The sequence below is a fragment of the Oncorhynchus gorbuscha genome, linkage group LG16, assembly GCF_021184085.1.
Source record: "Oncorhynchus gorbuscha isolate QuinsamMale2020 ecotype Even-year linkage group LG16, OgorEven_v1.0, whole genome shotgun sequence".
In the NCBI taxonomy this organism is placed as follows: Eukaryota; Metazoa; Chordata; class Actinopteri; order Salmoniformes; family Salmonidae; genus Oncorhynchus; species Oncorhynchus gorbuscha.
The window spans coordinates 17,125,977-17,148,104 of record NC_060188.1 but is presented as its reverse complement, the minus strand read 5'-3'; the positions used below and the strand labels follow the sequence as shown (position 1 = coordinate 17,148,104).

General features: G+C 42.6%; 1 protein-coding gene across 1 annotated transcript in view; it reads left to right on the top strand.

The window, feature by feature from the left end:
* The first annotated feature begins 1,176 nt into the window (after positions 1-1,176).
* LOC123998656 (netrin-1-like) overlaps positions 1,177-22,128 on the top strand; it is a 50,885-nt gene continuing 29,933 nt past the window's right edge. The window contains exons 1-2 of the mRNA XM_046303732.1: positions 1,177-1,432; positions 1,750-2,794. Of these exons, the coding sequence (XP_046159688.1) occupies positions 1,780-2,794 (1,015 nt within the window). The 5' untranslated portion in view covers positions 1,177-1,432; positions 1,750-1,779. The remainder of the gene's footprint in view (positions 1,433-1,749; positions 2,795-22,128) is intronic.

Below are 22,128 nucleotides of genomic sequence, written 5' to 3'. Positions count from 1 at the left end.
TAAAGTCTTGCATCTCGCTCCTCTCAATATCTGGGTTTTAACTAGATGGTTTACCGCTTTGCCAGATTTGACTTCTCATGGCAGGCTAGGAGAATTTACGCAGAAGGTTAGGATAATTCACGTATCAGGTTAGGATAATTATGTTAAGGTTAGGAAAAGGGTAAGGTTAGCTAAAAAAATGTATTTGATCAAAGTTGTATTCCTTCTATCCATGACCACGTATCTGAAAAAAATTGCCACACAAATTACACTTTTTCAATATGGGAAATGTGTGGAACATTTAAAGGGATGTGACATTGGTTTGCTTTTGGCCCATTCTTTTCCATTTTCCCAATCAAGCGTTTACTGAGCTTCAGAGTAGCCAACAAACGCGGACACAGTCAGCAGTAATGTCTCAAGGATAGATTACTATGAATTCCTTTATCGTAACAGTACTTCCCGCCACAGCACGATGTCGCTGCTTGCGTATAATTTACTGAAGTTTGGCGGGACTTCTATCGTTACATTTCACCACGTATGCTACAGAAGTACTTCAATAATACGGTTAAGGCTGAGATGAAATCTGTTGTATTGGCACTTTTGTGAGATTCGATGAAAACTTGTTTTGGTATTATTATTTATCAGTTATACCTGCATCTGCTATCCTGTTGTGGCACAGGTGGTAATTTGAGAAGAACACTTGAAGTTGTCTAAAACTTGTCATTTTACCTTTATTTAATTAGGCAAGTCAGTAAAGAACAAATTCTTATTTTCAGTGACGGACTAGGAACAGTGGGTTAACTGCCTTGTTCAGGGGCCGAATGACAGATTTTTACCTGGTCAGATCGGGGGTTTGATCTTGCAAACTTCCGGTTACTAGTCCAACGATTTTTACCAGGCTACCTTTACTAGGCTACCTGCCGCCGCTGCAATTGGACCTGCCAGCTGTGTGATCTTTGAATAATTTAAATAATAAGAAACAAATTCCTAATATCATTGTTGTTTTAATAATATGATGTAATAAGCTGAATACAAACATATTTCAAATACATTTGAGTTGAGGTATATTTTATAATTTATTGTTACACACCAGTGGATGTCGTTGTTCTTTCTTTAAGCTCTGCGAACATCTCCGTATGACCTCAAGCTCTGCTGGATAACAGGGTCTCACTTCTCTGTTCAAACAGTGAGAGCGTCAGAAAGGGAATGGGACAGACAAGAGACAGAGGTAGACAGAGGTGTGACTGAGTGGAAGACAGAGTCAGGGAAGCTAATAGCGAGCTGGTCCTTCCAATTTATGTCTAGAAACACAGAAAAAAGGCAAACTAGCGGTAGAATTTCGTGCGTAAAAAGAGAGTAGGCTGCCCTCTATATTCTTAAGTTTTACAACACTTCTCTTCCAGGCTGAACAGTTATTCGGAGGTAGTGTCCTCTGTGGAGTTTTCTTTGTCTCGTAAGATGATTTCATTCACATACATGTGCATGACTGTTTGTGTTTCATCTGTTTATGTGTGGAGAACAAAACACAGAAATGTACATAGGCTATTGATTTAATATTAACATTTATGAATGGTATTCTGCTTGTTTGTCTTCACCATGGATCATTTCAGATTTAGTCTAAATAGCATTTATATATAGAGGGTCACATATATATATATAGATATATATTATAGGCTATTCATTTTTTACTGCATGATATGATAATGTTCCTCTAAATCTATGTAACAAACATCTTAAATATGTCTCTCTTTTTCTACGACTACATTTCAGCGCAAGTGACACTAAAGAGCACGGATTACAATGATAAGGATTTCAGAGGTTTGGGTCACCTCGGTGGCCATTTCTCTGGTGGTTAAGGGGGTTCTTGGAGGTTATGGGATGAGTATGTTTGCTGCCCAGTCGTCCCCTCCAGACCCATGCTATGATGAGAACGGCAACCCCCGGAGGTGCATCCCCGATTTCGTGAACTCTGCTTTCGGGAAGGACGTGCGCGTCTCCAGCACCTGTGGAACCCCGGCTTCAAGGTATTGCGTCGTGGCCGAGAAGGGTGAGGAGAGGACTAGGGATTGCCACACCTGCGATGCAGGGGACCCAAAGAAGACTCATCCACCCGCGTATTTAACTGATCTCAACAACCCTCATAACCTCACCTGCTGGCAGTCAGAAAACTATGTCCAGTATCCTCAGAACGTCACGCTCACTTTGTCTTTGGGTAAAAAATTTGAGGTCACCTATGTGAGCTTGCAGTTCTGTTCACCCCGACCCGAATCTATGGTTATCTTCAAGTCAATGGACTATGGCAAATCCTGGGTTCCTTTCCAATTCTACTCTACCCAGTGTAAGAAGATGTATAACAAGCAGAATAAGGCGGCAATTACCAAGCAGAACGAACAAGAGGCGATTTGCACAGACTCTCACACGGACATGCACCCGCTGACAGGTGGGCTCATTGCGTTCAGCACCTTGGATGGCAGACCTTCGGCGCACGACTTCGACAACTCTCCGGTGCTGCAGGACTGGGTGACAGCCACCGACATCAAGGTGGCGTTCAGCCGACTGCACACGTTTGGGGATGAGAACGAGGACGACTCGGAGCTGGCTAGAGATTCCTACTTTTACGCAGTATCAGACCTGCAGGTTGGCGGGCGGTGCAAGTGCAACGGCCACGCTTCAAAGTGCGTAAAAGATAGGGAAGGAAACCTGGTATGCGAGTGCAAGCACCACACCGCGGGGCCAGAGTGTGACAGGTGCAAACCTTTCCATTATGACCGTCCTTGGCAGCGCGCAACCGCAAGAGAGGCAAACGAATGTGTTGGTAAGTCAACTATTTACCCTTGTAACCCAGAGCTTTGCGCTATAACGTATTTCTTTTAGAGATTTAAATGTCCTTTCTAAATTGCAAGTCTCATAATGATCGAAAGTATTTTGTGTGATTGCGCAGGTTTCTTATTATGCCTAGAAAAACGCATTTTACCCATAGTCTAATGCAGACTTGATTTGTTCATTATTCAGTTTTAAATTCAAATTCAATTTAAGCATCTCACATTGATCCAATATGAATTAGGCTTTGTAAACCACCGATTGTTTTTGGCTAATTAGTTATTTTTAAATCGTTTAACTGTGTCAAATAAAACTAATCCACCATGCATTCGTAAATTACACCAGTAAATGCATTACCCTGTTCAAATATGCCCTATCTGATAACGATTCAAAATGGGAAAACCACAGTAATTGTGAGGAGGGGAATTAATGAAGGTATATCAACCAATTTGAAAAAGTCAGCATAATGTACAGCAAATGTTGTCGCCAATAACCAACTTATTGTGTTAATGTAAAAAAATGGATTTTGTTGAAAATTATTGAATGATTTGAATTTAATAAAGTGAGGCCTGGTCCGTGTTCCAAACTTTGTTTTTATCACCCAAACCACCATACAAAAATGGAATGGCATAGTCAGTTTAATTTACTAACAATTACCCACATAAAACCAAACGCTGATTAGCTACACATTGCAATGATTTATGCAAAACGTAAATCAAAACCAAAATACAGATTTTTAGGAAAAATATAACCACAATGTGTTGGCCTAATTACATTTTTTTAAACTTTGTTTTATGATACAATATTTGACACTTATATCAAAATGCATTGTAATACTCATCAACGTTGACTAGCCTTGGATTAATGAACATTTAAATCACTGAATTAATGAACTTCACCCTCCTTTAAAAATAATGGACAATTTTCAATTCATGAAAGGAATAGTATTTCATCTCATGATTTGAATGAGTTGACACCAACCATGACAATGACATATTGTACTGTTTAGAACAAAGCATCACAGATGTTTGTTTGAAGTATGTAACCACATTAATCATCGGAAAGTAAAATTGTTAGATATTGTTAGATATAATTGTTAGATATAATAACAACAACAACCTAATAAGTCAATATAAATACATTTATAAACATGTAATCTTGGCATACTATCCATTTTGGAGGACATGAAAAACAGATGATTACTGTTTAGTCTAAATGCTTTAACTAGGTTTATATTTTACTCTCAGAAATAATCCATGAAAGAAAAGGCAGGAAGTTATTTCTCCAAAGGACGTACGGGTTCCCAAGTGCATAATTGCATTTTGAGCAGTGTTTCCGACTGTAGTAGCAGTTCAATTGGAAACATTGCCTCTGCAGAGACAGACTGCAGAGTTATGTTGTGTTTCCGACTGTAGTAGCAGTTCAATTGGAAACATTGCCTCTGCAGAGACAGACTGCAGAGTTATGTTGTGTTTCCGACTGTAGTAGCAGTTCAATTGGAAACATTGCCTCTGCAGAGACAGACTGCAGAGTTATGTTGTGTTTCCGACTGTAGTAGCAGTTCAATTGGAAACATTGCCTCTGCAGAGACAGACTGCAGAGTTATGTTGTGTTTCCGACTGTAGTAGCAGTTCAATTGGAAACATTGTCGCTGCAGAGACAGACTGCAGAGTTATGTTGTGTTTCCGACTGTAGTAGCAGTTCAATTGGAAACATTGTAGCAGTTCAATCATTGCTGCAGAGACAGACTGCAGAGTTATGTTGTGTTTCCGACTGTAGTAGCAGTTCAATTGGAAACATTGTCGCTGCAGAGACAGACTGCAGAGTTATGTTGTGTTTCCGACTGTAGTAGCAGTTCAATTGGAAACATTGTCGCTGCAGAGACAGACTGCAGAGTTATGTTGTGTTTCCGACTGTAGTAGCAGTTCAATTGGAAACAGACTTGTTTCGCTGCAGAGACAGACTGCAGAGTTATGTTGTGTTTCCGACTGTAGTAGCAGTTCAATTGGAAACATTGTCGCTGCAGAGACAGACTGCAGAGTTATGTTGTGTTTCCGACTGTAGTAGCAGTTCAATTGGAAACATTGTCGCTGCAGAGACAGACTGCAGAGTTATGTTGTGTTTCCGACTGTAGTAGCAGTTCAATTGGAAACATTGTCGCTGCAGAGACAGACTGCAGAGTTATGTTGTGTTTCCGACTGTAGTAGCAGTTCAATTGGAAACATTGTCGCTGCAGAGACAGACTGCAGAGTTATGTTGTGTTTCCGACTGTAGTAGCAGTTCAATTGGAAACATTGTCGCTGCAGAGACAGACTGCAGAGTTATGTTGTGTTTCCGACTGTAGTAGCAGTTCAATTGGAAACATTGTCGCTGCAGAGACAGACTGCAGAGTTATGTTGTGTTTCCGACTGTAGTAGCAGTTCAATTGGAAACATTGTCGCTGCAGAGACAGACTGCAGAGTTATGTTGTGTTTCCGACTGTAGTAGCAGTTCAATTGGAAACATTGTTGTGTTGCAGAGACAGTTCACTTGCAGAGACAGACTGCATGTTGTGTTTCCGACTGTAGTAGCAGTTCAATTGGAAACATTGTCGCTGCAGAGACAGACTGCAGAGTTATGTTGTGTTTCCGACTGTAGTAGCAGTTCAATTGGAAACATTGTCGCTGCAGAGACAGACTGCAGAGTTATGTTGTGTTTCCGACTGTAGTAGCAGTTCAATTGGAAACATTGTCGCTGCAGAGACAGACTGCAGAGTTATGTTGTGTTTCCGACTGTAGTAGCAGTTCAATTGGAAACATTGTCGCTGCAGAGACAGACTGCAGAGTTATGTTGTGTTTCCGACTGTAGTAGCAGTTCAATTGGAAACATTGTCGCTGCAGAGACAGACTGCAGAGTTATGTTGTGTTTCCGACTGTAGTAGCAGTTCAATTGGAAACATTGTCGCTGCAGAGACAGACTGCAGAGTTATGTTGTGTTTCCGACTGTAGTAGCAGTTCAATTGGAAACATTGTCGCTGCAGAGACAGACTGCAGAGTTATGTTGTGTTTCCGACTGTAGTAGCAGTTCAATTGGAAACATTGTCGCTGCAGAGACAGACTGCAGAGTTATGTTGTGTTTCCGACTGTAGTAGCAGTTCAATTGGAAACATTGTCCCTGCAGAGACAGACTGCAGAGTTATGTTGTGTTTCCGACTGTAGTAGCAGTTCAATTGGAAACATTGTCGCTGCAGAGACAGACTGCAGAGTTATGTTGTGTTTCCGACTGTAGTAGCAGTTCAATTGGAAACATTGTCGCTGCAGAGACAGACTGCAGAGTTATGTTGTGTTTCCGACTGTAGTAGCAGTTCAATTGGAAACATTGTCGCTGCAGAGACAGACTGCAGAGTTATGTTGTGTTTCCGACTGTAGTAGCAGTTCAATTGAAACATTGTCGCTGCAGAGACAGACTGCAGAGTTATGTTGTGTTTCCGACTGTAGTAGCAGTTCAATTGGAAACATTGTCGCTGCAGAGACAGACATTGTGTTTCCGACTGTAGTAGCAGTTCAATGCATTGTCGCTGCAGACAGACTGCAGAGTTATGTTGTGTTTCCGACTGTAGTAGCAGTTCAATTGGAAACATTGTCGCTGCAGAGACAGACTGCAGAGTTATGTTGTGTTTCCGACTGTAGTAGCAGTTCAATAGGAAACATTGTCGCTGCAGAGACAGACTGCAGAGTTATGTTGTGTTTCCGACTGTAGTAGCAGTTCAATTGGAAACATTGTCGCTGCAGAGACAGACTGCAGAGTTATGTTGTGTTTCCGACTGTAGTAGCAGTTCAATTGGAAACATTGTCATGCAGAGTTATGTTGTGTTTCCGACTGTAGTAGCAGTTCAGACAGACAGACTGCAGAGTTATGTTGTGTTTCCGACTGTAGTAGCAGTTCAATTGGAAACATTGCCTCTGCAGAGACAGACTGCAGAGTTATGTTGTGTTTCCGACTGTAGTAGCAGTTCAATTGGAAACATTGTCGCTGCAGAGACAGACTGCAGAGTTATGTTGTGTTTCCGACTGTAGTAGCAGTTCAATTGGAAACATTGTCGCTGCAGAGACAGACTGCAGAGTTATGTTGTGTTTCCGACTGTAGTAGCAGTTCAATTGGAAACATTGTCGCTGCAGAGACAGACTGCAGAGTTATGTTGTGTTTCCGACTGTAGTAGCAGTTCAATTGGAAACATTGTCGCTGCAGAGACAGACTGCAGAGTTATGTTGTGTTTCCGACTGTAGTAGCAGTTCAATTGGAAACATTGTCGCTGCAGAGACAGACTGCAGAGTTATGTTGTGTTTCCGACTGTAGTAGCAGTTAATTGGAAACATTGTCGCTGCAGAGACAGACTGCAGAGTTATGTTGTGTTTCCGACTGTAGTAGCAGTTCAATTGGAAACATTGTCGCTGCAGAGACAGACTGCAGAGTTATGTTGTGTTTCCGACTGTAGTAGCAGTTCAATTGGAAACATTGTCGCTGCAGAGACAGACTGCAGAGTTATGTTGTGTTTCCGACTGTAGTAGCAGTTCAATTGGAAACATTGTCGCTGCAGAGACAGACTGCAGAGACAGACAGTTCAATTGCAGAGTTATGTTGTGTTTCCGACTGTAGTAGCAGTTCAATTGGAAACATTGTCGCTGCAGAGACAGACTGCAGAGTTATGTTGTGTTTCCGACTGTAGTAGCAGTTCAATTGGAAACATTGTCGCTGCAGAGACAGACTGCAGAGTTATGTTGTGTTTCCGACTGTAGTAGCAGTTCAATTGTCGCTGCAGAGACAGAAACATTGTGTTTCCGCTGCAGAGACAGACTGCAGAGTTATGTTGTGTTTCCGACTGTAGTAGCAGTTCAATTGGAAACATTGTCGCTGCAGAGACAGACTGCAGAGTTATGTTGTGTTTCCGACTGTAGTAGCAGTTCAATTGGAAACATTGTCGCTGCAGAGACAGACTGCAGAGTTATGTTGTGTTTCCGACTGTAGTAGCAGTTCAATTGGAAACATTGTCGCTGCAGAGACAGACTGCAGAGTTATGTTGTGTTTCCGACTGTAGTAGCAGTTCAATTGGAAACATTGTCGCTGCAGAGACAGACTGCAGAGTTATGTTGTGTTTCCGACTGTAGTAGCAGTTCAATTGGAAACATTGTCGCTGCAGAGACAGACTGCAGAGTTATGTTGTGTTTCCGACTGTAGTAGCAGTTCAATTGGAAACATTGCCCGCTGCAGAGACAGACTGCAGAGTTATGTTGTGTTTCCGACTGTAGTAGCAGTTCAATTGGAAACATTGTCGCTGCAGAGACAGACTGCAGAGTTATGTTGTGTTTCCGACTGTAGTAGCAGTTCAATTGGAAACATTGTCGCTGCAGAGACAGACTGCAGAGTTATGTTGTGTTTCCGACTGTAGTAGCAGTTCAATTGGAAACATTGTCGCTGCAGAGACAGACTGCAGAGTTATGTTGTGTTTCCGACTGTAGTAGCAGTTCAATTGGAAACATTGTCGCTGCAGAGACAGACTGCAGAGTTATGTTGTGTTTCCGACTGTAGTAGCAGTTCAATTGGAAACATTGTCGCTGCAGAGACAGACTGCAGAGTTATGTTGTGTTTCCGACTGTAGTAGCAGTTCAATTGGAAAGAGACATTGTCGAGAGACAGACCGCTGTAGAGTTATGTTGTGTTTCAGACTGTAGTAGCAGTTCAATTGGAAACATTGTCGCTGCAGAGACAGACTGCAGAGTTATGTTGTGTTTCCGACTGTAGTAGCAGTTCAATTGGAAACATTGTTCAGAGTTATGTTGTGTTTCCGACTGTAGTAGCAGTTCAATTGGAAACATTGTCGCTGCAGAGACAGACTGCAGAGTTATGTTGTGTTTCCGACTGTAGTAGCAGTTCAATTGGAAACATTGTCGCTGCAGAGACAGACTGCAGAGTTATGTTGTGTTTCCGACTGTAGTAGCAGTTCAATTGGAAACATTGTCGCTGCAGAGACAGACTGCAGAGTTATGTTGTGTTTCCGACTGTAGTAGCAGTTCAATTGGAAACATTGTCGCTGCAGAGACAGACTGCAGAGTTATGTTGTGTTTCCGACTGTAGTAGCAGTTCAATTGGAAACATTGTCTGCAGAGACAGACTGCAGAGTTATGTTGTGTTTCCGACTGTAGTAGCAGTTCAATTGTCGCTGAAAGACTGCAGAGTTGTTGTGTTTCCGACTGTAGAAGAGACAGACTGCAGAGTTATGTTGTGTTTCCGACTGTAGTAGCAGTTCAATTGGAAACATTGTCGCTGCAGAGACAGACTGCAGAGTTATGTTGTGTTTCCGACTGTAGTAGCAGTTCAATTGGAAATTGTCATTGTCCGACTGCAGAGACAGACTGCAGAGTTATGTTGTGTTTCCGACTGTAGTAGCAGTTCAATTGGAAACATTGTCGCTGCAGAGACAGACTGCAGAGTTATGTTGTGTTTCACTGTAGTAGCAGTTCAATTGGAAACATTGTCGCTGCAGAGACAGACTGCAGAGTTATGTTGTGTTTCCGACTGTAGTAGCAGTTCAATTGGAAACATTGTCGCTGCAGAGACAGACTGCAGAGTTATGTTGTGTTTCCGACTGTAGTAGCAGTTCAATTGGAAACATTGTCCTCTGCAGAGACAGACTGCAGAGTTATGTTGTGTTTCCGACTGTAGTAGCAGTTCAATTGGAAACATTGTCGCTGCAGAGACAGACTGCAGAGTTATGTTGTGTTTCCGACTGTAGTAGCAGTTCAATTGGAAACATTGTCGCTGCAGAGACAGACTGCAGAGTTATGTTGTGTTTCCGACTGTAGTAGCAGTTCAATTGGAAACATTGTCGCTGCAGAGACTGCAGATGTTGTGTTTCCGACTGTAGTAGCAGTTCAGAGAGACAGACTGCAGAGTTATGTTGTGTTTCCGACTGTAGTAGCAGTTCAATTGGAAACATTGTCGCTGCAGAGACAGACTGCAGAGTTATGTTGTGTTTCCGACTGTAGTAGCAGTTCAATTGGAAACATTGTCGCTGCAGAGACAGACTGCAGAGTTATGTTGTGTGTTTCCGACTGTAGTAGCAGTTCAATTGGAAACATTGTCGCTGCAGAGACAGACTGCAGAGTTATGTTGTGTTTCCGACTGTAGTAGCAGTTCAATTGGAAACATTGTCGCTGCAGAGACAGACTGCAGAGTTATGTTGTGTTTCCGACTGTAGTAGCAGTTCAATTGGAAACATTGTCGCTGCAGAGACAGACTGCAGAGTTATGTTGTGTTTCCGACTGTAGTAGCAGTTCAATTGGAAACATTGTCGCTGCAGAGACAGACTGCAGAGTTATGTTGTGTTTCCGACTGTAGTAGCAGTTCAATTGGAAACATTGTCGCTGCAGAGACAGACTGCAGAGTTATGTTGTGTTTCCGACTGTAGTAGCAGTTCAATTGGAAACATTGTCGCTGCAGAGACAGACTGCAGAGTTATGTTGTGTTTCCGACTGTAGTAGCAGTTCAATTGGAAACATTGTCGCTGCAGAGACAGACTGCAGAGTTATGTTGTGTTTCCGACTGTAGTAGCAGTTCAATTGGAAACATTGTCGCTGCAGAGACAGACTGCAGAGTTATGTTGTGTTTCCGACTGTAGTAGCAGTTCAATTGGAAACATTGTCGCTGCAGAGACAGACTGCAGAGTTATGTTGTGTTTCCGACTGTAGTAGCAGTTCAATTGGAAACATTGTCGCTGCAGAGACAGACTGCAGAGTTATGTTGTGTTTCCGACTGTAGTAGCAGTTCAATTGGAAACATTGTCGCTGCAGAGACAGACTGCAGAGTTATGTTGTGTTTCCGACTGTAGTAGCAGTTCAATGTTGTCGCTTCAGAGACAGACTGCAGAGTTATGTTGTGTTTCCGAGCAGTTCAATTGGAAACATTGTCGCTGCAGAGACAGACTGCAGAGTTATGTTGTGTTTCCGACTGTAGTAGCAGTTCAATTGGAAACATTGTCGCTGCAGAGACAGACTGCAGAGTTATGTTGTGTTTCCGACTGTAGTAGCAGTTCAATTGGAAACATTGTCGCTGCAGAGACAGACTGCAGAGTTATGTTGTGTTTCCGACTGTAGCAGTTCAATTGGAAACATTGCGCTGCAGAGACAGACCACAGAGTTATGTTGTGTTTCCGACTGTAGTAGCAGTTCAATTGGAAACATTGTCGCTGCAGAGACAGACTGCAGAGTTATGTTGTGTTTCCGACTGTAGTAGCAGTTCAATTGGAAACATTGTCGCTGCAGAGACAGACTGCAGAGTTATGTTGTGTTTCCGACTGTAGTAGCAGTTCAATTGGCTGCAGAGACAGACTGCAGAGTTATGTTGTGTTTCCGACTGTAGTAGCAGTTCAATTGGAAACATTGTCGCTGCAGAGACAGACTGCAGAGTTATGTTGTGTTTCCGACTGTAGTAGCAGTTCAATTGGAAACATTGTCGCTGCAGAGACAGACTGCAGAGTTATGTTGTGTTTCCGACTGTAGTAGCAGTTCAATTGGAAACATTGTCGCTGCAGAGACAGACTGCAGAGTTATGTTGTGTTTCCGACTGTAGTAGCAGTTCAATTGGAAACATTGTCAATGCAGAGACAGACTGCAGAGTTATGTTGTGTTTCCGACTGTAGTAGCAGTTCAATTGGAAACATTGTCGCTGCAGAGACAGACTGCAGAGTTATGTTGTGTTTCCGACTGTAGTAGCAGTTCAATTGGAAACATTGTCTGCTGCAGGAAACTGCAGAGTTATGTTGTGTTTCCGACTTGTAGCAGTTCAATTGGAAACATTGTCGCTGCAGAGACAGACTGCATTGTCAGAGTTATGTTGTGTTTCCGACTGTAGTAGCAGTTCAATTGGAAACATTGTCGCTGCAGACAGACAGATGTTGTGTTTCCGACTGTAGTAGAGTTCAATTGTGCAGAGTATGTTGTGTTTCCGACTGTAGTAGCAGTTCAATTGGAAACATTGTCGCTGCAGAGACAGACTGCAGAGTTATGTTGTGTTTCCGACTGTAGTAGCAGTTCAATTGGAAACATTGTCGCTGCAGAGACAGACTGCAGAGTTATGTTGTGTTTCCGACTGTAGTAGCAGTTCAATGCAGAGTTATGGAAGCAGTTCAATTGGAAACATTGTCGAAGACAGACTTGTTGTGTTTCCTCTGCAGTTCAATTGGAAACAGACAGACTGCAGAGTTATGTTGTGTTTCCAATTGACTGTAGTAGCAGTTCAATAAACATTGTCGAGAGACAGACTGCAGAGTTATGTTGTGTTTCATGTAGTAGCAGTTCAATTGGAAACTTGCAGAGACAGACTGCAGAGTTATGTTGTGTTTCCGACTGTAGTAGCAGTTCAATTGGAAACATTGTCGCTGCAGAGACAGACTGCAGAGTTATGTTGTGTTTCCGACTGTAGTAGCAGTTCAATTGGAAACATTGTCCCTGCAGAGACAGACTGCAGAGTTATGTTGTGTTTCCGACTGTAGTAGCAGTTCAATTGGAAACATTGTCCTGCAGAGACAGACTGCAGAGTTATGTTGTGTTTCCGACTGTAGTAGCAGTTCAATTGGAAACATTGCCTTTGCAGAGACAGACTGCAGAGTTATGTTGTGTTTCCGACTGTAGTAGCAGTTCAATTGGAAACATAGCAGTTCCGACTGTAGTAGCAGTTCAATTGGAAACATTGTCGCTGCAGAGACAGACTGCAGAGTTATGTTGTGTTTCCGACTGTAGTAGCAGTTCAATTGGAAACATTGCGCTGCAGAGACAGACTGCAGAGTTATGTTGTGTTTCCGACTGTAGTAGCAGTTCAATTGGAAACATTGTCGCTGCAGAGACAGACTGCAGAGTTATGTTGTGTTTCCGACTGTAGTAGCAGTTCAATTGGAAACATTGTCGCTGCAGAGACAGACTGCAGAGTTATGTTGTGTTTCCGACTGTAGTAGCAGTTCAATTGGAAACATTGTCGCTGCAGAGACAGACTGCAGAGTTATGTTGTGTTTCCGACTGTAGTAGCAGTTCAATTGGAAACATTGTCGCTGCAGAGTTATGTTGTGTTTCCGACTGTAGTAGCAGTTCAATTGGAAACATTGTCGCTGCAGAGACAGACTGCAGAGTTATGTTGTGTTTCCGACTGTAGTAGCAGTTCAATTGGAAACATTGTCGCTGCAGAGACAGACTGCAGAGTTATGTTGTGTTTCCGACTGTAGTAGCAGTTCAATTGGAAACATTGTCGCTGCAGAGACAGACTGCAGAGTTATGTTGTGTTTCCGACTGTAGTACAGTTCAATTGGAAAAACATTGCCTTATGTTGTGTTTCCGACTGTAGTAGCAGTTCAATTGAAACATTGTCGCTGCAGAGACAGACTGCAGAGTTATGTTGTGTTTCCGACTGTAGTAGCAGTTCAATTGGAAACATTGTCGCTGCAGAGACAGACTGCAGAGTTATGTTGTGTTTCCGACTGTAGTAGCAGTTCAATTGAAACATTGTCGCTGCAGAGACAGACTGCAGAGTTATGTTGTGTTTCCGACTGTAGTAGCAGTTCAATTGGAAACATTGTCGCTGCAGAGACAGACTGCAGAGTTATGTTGTGTTTCCGACTGTAGTAGCAGTTCAATTGGAAACATTGTCGCTGCAGAGACAGACTGCAGAGTTATGTTGTGTTTCCGACTGCAGTCCTCTGCAGAGACAGACTGCAGAGTTATGTTGTGTTTCCGACTGTAGTAGCAGTTCAATTGGAAACATTGTCGCTGCAGAGACAGACTGCAGAGTTATGTTGTGTTTCCGACTGTAGTAGCAGTTCAATAGCAGTTCAATTGGAAACAGAGACAGACTTGAGTTATGTTGTGTTTCCGACTGTAGTAGCAGTTCAATTGAAACATTGTCGCTGCAGAGACAGACTGCAGAGTTATGTTGTGTTTCCGACTGTAGTAGCAGTTCAATTGGAAACATTGTCGCTGCAGAGACAGACTGCAGAGTTATGTTGTGTTTCCGACTGTAGTAGCAGTTCAATTGGAAACATTGTCCCTGCAGAGACAGACCGCAGAGTTATGTTGTGTTTCCGACTGTAGTAGCAGTTCAATAGGAAGGAAACATTGCCTCTGCAGAGACAGACTGCAGAGTTATGTTGTGTTTCCGACTGGTAGCAGTTCAATTGGAAAAATTGCCTCTGCAGAGACAGACTGCAGAGTTATGTTGTGTTTCCGACTGTAGTAGCAGTTCAATTGGAAACATTGTCGCTGCAGAGACAGACTGCAGAGTTATGTTGTGTTTCCGACTGTAGTAGCAGTTCAATTGGAAACATTGCCCTGCAGACAGACAGACCGACTGCAGTTCAGAGTTATGTTGTGTTTCCGACTGTAGTAGCAGTTCAATTGGAAACATTGTCCCTGCAGAGACAGACTGCAGAGTTATGTTGTGTTTCCGACTGTAGTAGCAGTTCAATTGGAAACATTGTCGCTGCAGAGACAGACTGCAGAGTTATGTTGTGTTTCCGACTGTAGTAGCAGTTCAATTGGAAACATTGTCGAGACTGCAGAGTTATGTTGTGTTTCCGACTGTAGTAGCAGTTCAATTGTTGTCGCTGCAGAGACAGACTGCAGAGTTATGTTGTGTTTCCGACTGTAGTAGCAGTTCAATTGGAAACATTGTCCCTGCAGAGACAGACTGCAGAGTTATGTTGTGTTTCCGACTGTAGTAGCAGTTCAATTGGTTGTCGCTGCATTGGAAACATTGTCGCTGCAGAGACAGACTGCAGAGTTATGTTGTGTTTCCGACTGTAGTAGCAGTTCAATTGGAAAGACTGCATTATGTTGTGTTTCCGACTGTAGTAGCAGTTCAATTGGAAACAGAGACAGACTGCAGAGTTATGTTGTGTTTCCGACTGTAGTAGCAGTTCAATTGGAAACATTGTCCCTGCAGAGACAGACTGCAGAGTTATGTTGTGTTTCCGACTGTAGTAGCAGTTCAATTGGAAACATTGTCGCTGCAGAGACAGACTGCAGAGTTATGTTGTGTTTCCGACTGTAGTAGCAGTTCAATAGGAAACATTGTCCCTGCAGAGACAGACTGCAGAGTTATGTTGTGTTTCTGACTGTAGTAGCAGTTCAATTGGAAACATTGCCCCTGCAGAGACAGACCACAGAGTTATGTTGTGTTTCTGACTGTAGTAGCAGTTCAATAGGAAGGAAACATTGCCCCTGCAGAGACAGACCAGAGTTATGTTGTGTTTCTGACTGTAGTAGCAGTTCAATAGGAAGGAAACATTGCCCCTGCAGAGACAGACCACAGAGTTATGTTGTGTTTCTGACTGTAGTAGCAGTTCAATAGGAAGGAAACATTGCCCCTGCAGAGACAGACTGCAGAGTTATGTTGTGTTTCTGACTGTAGTAGCAGTTCAATAGGAAGGAAACATTGCCCCTGCAGAGACAGACTGCAGAGTTATGTTGTGTTTCTGACTGTAGTAGCAGTTCAATAGGAAACATTGCCCCTGCAGAGACAGACCGCAGAGTTATGTTGTGTTTCCGACTGTAGTAGCAGTTCAATAGGAAACATTGCCCCTGCAGAGACAGACCACAGAGTTATGTTGTGTTTCTGACTGTAGTAGCAGTTCAATGGGAAGGAAACATTGCCCCTGCAGAGACAGACCGCAGAGTTATGTTGTGTTTCCGACTGTAGTAGCAGTTCAATGGGAAGGAAACATTGCCCCTGCAGAGACAGACCGCAGAGTTATGTTGTGTTTCCGACTGTAGTAGCAGTTCAATGGGAAGGAAACATTGCCCCTGCAGAGACAGACTGCAGAGTTATGTTGTGTTTCCGACTGTAGTAGCAGTTCAATAGGAAACGTTGCCCCTGCAGAGACAGACCACAGAGTTATGTTGTGTTTCTGACTGTAGTAGCAGTTCAATAGGAAGGAAACATTGCCCCTGCAGAGACAGACCGCAGAGTTATGTTGTGTTTCTGACTGTAGTAGCAGTTCAATAGGAAGGAAACATTGCCCCCGCAGAGACAAACCGCAGAGTTATGTTGTGTTTCTGACTGTAGTAGCAGTTCAATAGGAAGGAAACATTGCCCCTGCAGAGACAGACCGCAGAGTTATGTTGTGTTTCTGACTGTAGTAGCAGTTCAATAGGAAACATTGCCCCTGCAGAGACAGACCGCAGAGTTATGTTGTGTTTCTGACTGTAGTAGCAGTTCAATAGGAAGGAAACATTGCCCCCGCAGAGACAAACCGCAGAGTTATGTTGTGTTTCTGACTGTAGTAGCAGTTCAATAGGAAGGAAACATTGCCCCTGCAGAGACAGACCACAGAGTTATGTTGTGTTTCTGACTGTAGTAGCAGTTCAATAGGAAGGAAACATTGCCCCCGCAGAGACAAACCGCAGAGTTATGTTGTGTTTCTGACTGTAGTAGCAGTTCAATAGGAAGGAAACATTGCCCCTGCAGAGACAGACCACAGAGTTATGTTGTGTTTCTGACTGTAGTAGCAGTTCAATAGGAAGGAAACATTGCCCCCGCAGAGACAAACCGCAGAGTTATGTTGTGTTTCTGACTGTAGTAGCAGTTCAATAGGAAGGAAACATTGCCCCTGCAGAGACAGACCACAGAGTTATGTTGTGTTGCCATAAGCAGGTGCTTTTACCAGATTGGATGGGTGACTAAGGTGGTTTTATTTATATTTTTGGCACATAGAGAATAAACCTCCACTTTGGGCCAAGTCAACTATTCAGAGAGCGACAAAACACGAGGTACTTTGAAATCAGAACTAAGTTTAAATCCATCAGTAGAGTACATTTTTCAACAGATCTGGGTGCTTGTATCAACCGTACCACACAGCATATAAACATAACCACACAGAACAAACCTCATCTACAGTGAAACAAAACCTGGAAAAGAAACAAGTTCTGGCACAGCCATTGTTTGTTCAATGACACAGAACAAGTGAACAAGTTGTTCCCCTTTGCCCTCTGCATTTAGCCTGTGCAGGGCCGGCATGTCAGTGTGTTTTACTGAAACAAAAGGTTGTCACTTGTGGCATCCATCATGCTGTCAGAATGAGGCCCCTTTCACCACCTCGCTTTCTATGTCAGCAGTGTCATTAGATAAAGCATCAGAACAGGCAGAATAAGCACGCAGTCCAAGGGAAGGGAAGGGAATAATAAGGGTGGCTTGACACCTCGTTGTGTGGAATGGGCGAGAGAGGCTGTTATTCACTGGGCTACAGCCCAGCTCAGTGGTCTGGCTAAAGGGGCTCAGAATGGCTGCTGCTAATGATCTTTCTGGGATTCCGGTTGGCCCCTGACTTTGAGTACTACTGAATGTGAAAGAGAGCGGTGGAGAGACAGAGAGAGAGGTTGAAAGACAGAGAGAGAAGTGGAGAGACACAGAGAGAGGTTGAAAGACAGAGAGAGAAGTGGAGAGACAGAGAGAGAGGTGGAGAGAGAGAGACAGAGAGAGGTTGAAAGACAGAGAGAGAAGTGGAGAGACAGAGAGAGAGAGGGAGAGAGAGAGCAGTGGAGACAGAGACAAGTGGGGAGAGCGAGAAGTGGAAAGACAGAGAGAGAGAGAGGTGGAGAGAGAAGTGTAGAGACAAAGGGAAGTGGAGAGAGAGGGAAGTGAAGAGACAGAGAGAGAGGTGGAGAGAGAGAGAATTGGAGAGACAGAGAGGCGGAGAGAGAGAGAGATGGAGAGAGAAAGAAGTGGAGAGAGAAGTGGAGAGAGAGAAGTGGAGAGAAAGAGAGGTGGAGAGAAAGAGAGAGATGGAGAGACAGGGAGTGGTGGATAGCGAGAGAGAAGTTGAGAGAGAGAAAGAGAGAGAGAGAGCTAGAACGAAAGACAGATAGTGATGGAGACCGGGAGATGGAGAGAGAGAGGTGGAACGAGAGAAATGGCGAGAAAGAGAGATATGTGGATATGGGAGAGTAGTTGGCTACACTGCAGGTGCTGCACTGGGGAAGTAAAACAATATCCATTTCCCATGGCTTTGCATGTGGGGAGGCCATCATATTCAGTGGAAACGCATTCTTATTGGCAGCTGTTACCCTCTCATTGCATTCCCATCCAATGATGTGTGGCATGCAAAGCAAGTTAGTTCATTTAAACCAAATTCAAATCTTCCTGGTTGGATTTGCCTTTAATTGAGAAAATACATCTAATAGAAAATACATTTGAAAAAACAAATTTCATATGAGAAAATACATCTCAATGATCAGCTTCATCTGTTGCCACCACACCCACAAAGGCCAGTGATTGGTTTATCATTGAAGAGATAAATGAAGGAGATAAATAAACACAGAGAATTGGCTCCTCCCCTGACCATCAGGTTTTCTCTTCCAGAAGAGGAACATCTCTTAAATTCATCCCAGCTGCTTTGTATTCCAAACATGCACAGCGTAGCATTGACCCTTTCGCGTCAGACCTACTCTCCTCACTTCGTTGACTGATGGGGTGTGAAGGAAACTGTGGGAAAGACTTGCCTGCCAAGTGGCTTTTGAGGCTAGTTGAAAATGGTAGCCTTAGTCACTCATACGTGTCATTTTGCACTTGTTCAATTTGAACTTTGTTTTGAACAGAGGTTAAATGCAACGCTATTATTTCATTGAGATGGGGCTTTGACCTTACCGGGCTTTTACAGTTGTGGAGCATTTGCGCATCCAAGCCTAGTTATTGATTTCATGTTCTCCTCTTTAATGTATGTTATAGGCTTTTGGCCCACTGATGTAGAGGGAGAGTTGGAAAGTTCCTGCCAAGGCCTGGTAATTCAGCATGGCCTTCTTTTCTCTCTGAGCTGGGATTCTCTGGCAGAGGGGTAGTATCAGTCACTTGCCACTGGCTCCTCCGCCATGTTTGACCTGTTGCCTTACACAGATCTCTGCATGTGTCTAACCCCCCTAAACTATCAACATAACAAAGAGCCTGTCACAAAGAACCAGAGAGAGAAAGCAATTGAAGAGAAACTGTCCAACCCCCTGGTTTATAGTACATATTACAGAAAGGACAAAAGGTCATTTACATGTAGATTGAAAAAGGATACAAATGACGCATGGCATGCACCTGTATTCCCTTTGTGACAAACCTATGAAACAGCCACACTCTCTCACAATATGCTCTTTTCCCTCTAATTGTTATCAGCATGTTTTGTACACTGTTGAAAGTATTTGGCAGCTATCGAACAGAAACAGAAGTCATTCTTGGTTTGGACTGACACGTCTACCACCTACAGGGATGTTGAATTAGATGTGATTATTATCAATATCCCACAGGCTCTCCTCCCGGGCGATCCAGCACATACTTGTGTTGGACCAACACTAAAAATAGTGTCAAAGTGTGCTGAATCTTTATGTGAGCTCTTAAATCACCCCGAAAGCCCACTGGATTGCGTTCACTATGTCTCAAAGGGAACCGTTTGGAGAGAGCATTTCTAAAGTAGAAGTTCATGTTCTACTGCAGAGGTTGTTCAGTCAAAAGACCCTGTTATAGAACACAGAGCTTTGTTTAAACTGTGATATCTCTGGTTGAGCTATCCCACCAGTCTGGTAAAAAGTGAAGAGGAGACAGGCTCTAACAAATCACATGCTTTGACCCCATGTTGACGAGGCCTTCACTACGTGTGCAGCAGCTCAGTGAGTCTCTCTGCAGGCCTGTTCTTTCTCCATGTGGCTGACTGGGACCATTGACATTGACAGCTCAGTTCTTTCTCCATGTGGCTGACTGGGACCATTGACATTGACAGCTCAGTTCTTTCTCCATGTGGCTGACTGGGACCATTGACATTGACAGCTCAGTTCTTTCTCCATGTGGCTGACTGGGACCATTGACATTGACAGCTCAGTTCTTTCTCCATGTGGCTGACTGGGACCATTGACATTGACAGCTCAGTTCGTTTTCCATGTGGCTGACTGGGACCATTGACATTGTTTCTGCTGACTCCAGTCCGGCTGTCTTCCCCTGGGCTGCCAGGCTGGGTCGAGGCCGGGGCTGTCTTCCCCTGGGCTGCCAGGCTGGGTCGAGGCCGGGGCTGCCCACCATCTGGGTCTCATTCCGCTTCCTTTGTAGCCCATGTGACAGGAAAAATAACTTCTTGAAAAGATGATGTCATAGATGTTCTTGTAGAGGAACTCTTCGGCCCCAAGCAGCCATCATCTAATGTTGTTATGGTCTAATGGTCTAATGTTGTTATGGTCTAATGGTCTAATGTTGTTATGGTCTAATGTTGTTATGATCTAATGGTCTAATGTTGTTATGGTCTAATGGTCTAATGTTGTTATGGTCTAATGGTCTAATGTTGTTATGGTCTAATGTTGTTATGGTCTAATGTTGTTATGTTCTAATGTTGTTATGGTCTAATGGTCTAATGTTGTTATGGTCTAATGTTGTTATGATCTAATGGTCTAATGTTGTTATGGTCTAATGGTCTAATGTTGTTATGGTCTAATGGTCTAATGGTGTTATGGTCTAATGGTCTAATGTTGTTATGGTCTAATGTTGTTATGGTCTAATGTTGTTATGGTCTAATGTTGTTATGGTCTAATGTTGTTATGATCTAATGTTGTTATGGTCTAATGGTCTAATGTTGTTATGATCTAATGTTGTTATGGTCTAATGTTGTTATGGTCTAATGGTCTAATGTTGTTATGGTCTAATGTTGTTATGGTCTAATGTTGTTATGGTCTAATGTTGTTATGGTCTAATGGTCTAATGCTGTTATGATCTAATGGTCTAATGCTGTTATGATCTAATGTTGTTACGATCTAATGTTGTTATGATCTAATTGTCTAATGTTGTTATGGTCTAATGGTCTAATGTTGTTATGATCTAATGGTCTAATGTTGTTATGGTCTAATGTTGTTATGGTCTAATGTTGTTATGGTCTAATGGTCTAATGTTGTTATGATCTAATGTTGTTATGATCTAATGGTCTAATGCTGTTATGGTCTAATGGTCTAATGTTGTTATGGTCTAATGTTGTTATGGTCGAATGGTCTAATGTTGTTATCGTAGAATGTATGCACACATGACTGTAAGTCGCTTTGGATAAAAGCGTCTGCTAAATGGCATATATTATTATTATTTATTATTATCTACTGCCAGGGGTTAGGTCCATCTGGATTTGGTGACCTGTTTGTAGGTTTGGATTTTTCGAGTTATTAATCCTTATTTAGAATAGTTTTATATGATTGTTATTTCGATTTTGTTAATAACCATTATTTTGTCTGTTTTAGCAAATATTTTGTTGGTTAAAGAATGTAGCATATTAAGTGAAAGTATATTAGAGCAAATAACCACTGAAATGCTTTCACTTTATTGAGTTACTTGTTTTGTATGGATAGTTACTTGTTTTGTATGGATAGTTACTTGTTTTGTATGGATAGTTACTTGTTTTGTATGGATAGTTACTTGTTTTGTATGGATAGTTACTTGTTTTGTATGGATAGTTACTTGTTTTGTATGGATAGTTACTTGTTTTGTATGGATAGTTACTTGTTTTGTATGGATAGTTACTTGTTTTCATAGAATACAGTATTTATTCATGAACATAGCTAGCAAAGAAAGGTCTCATGGGCTGAAAGAATGCAACATTCAGTTATGGGTACCAAGCAACAGGAAATTTGCCATGCAGACCTAAAAAGTAATCTCTGTCAAATAAATGTTTTTAAAGAGAATAATAACCAACAAAATAAAACACAAAAATGAAAACTAGTACGTTCAGCAGGAGAGCTTTTTGAGCAGTTAATCGGAAGCAGGTGGGTTGCAGCCAGGTCAGTATTGGGAGTCTCTCAACAGACAGATGAAAACTCAGACACCTTTAAACGCCCCACGGGGAATAGAAGGTCAGTTAGACTGCACTTAGACTAAAATCATATCATTAGGTCATATCATTTGGCCTCTTCAAGGAAAAAGTACGGTCTGCGTGTTTGTAGAGACACATACTGTATATAAAAAAACAACGTCAAATTTGCAGTCTTAAGAAAATAATTGAATCTGCGGTCAATATCAGGAGTTCTAAAAGTCCAAACGATGAACCTCTATGCTAACAAGGTAATGAATAGCAGTACATTTGGGCTGTTACTCATTCCAAAATATCCCCAGACTAATTCTGTTCCGTAACTGAAGTGGAAACTACAGTGTATCTCCATATGGTGGGCCTGCAGGACAGTCCTTTTGGCACATCAGCCTGTGTGGATGTGGTGAGCTGGGAGGTTTCACTGTATACAGGGAGACTAAAAAACAAAGACGTATATTTTTGAGATCTCAAAATCCAAGCTCTGGTGGAATCCAGTGTCCTCTGGG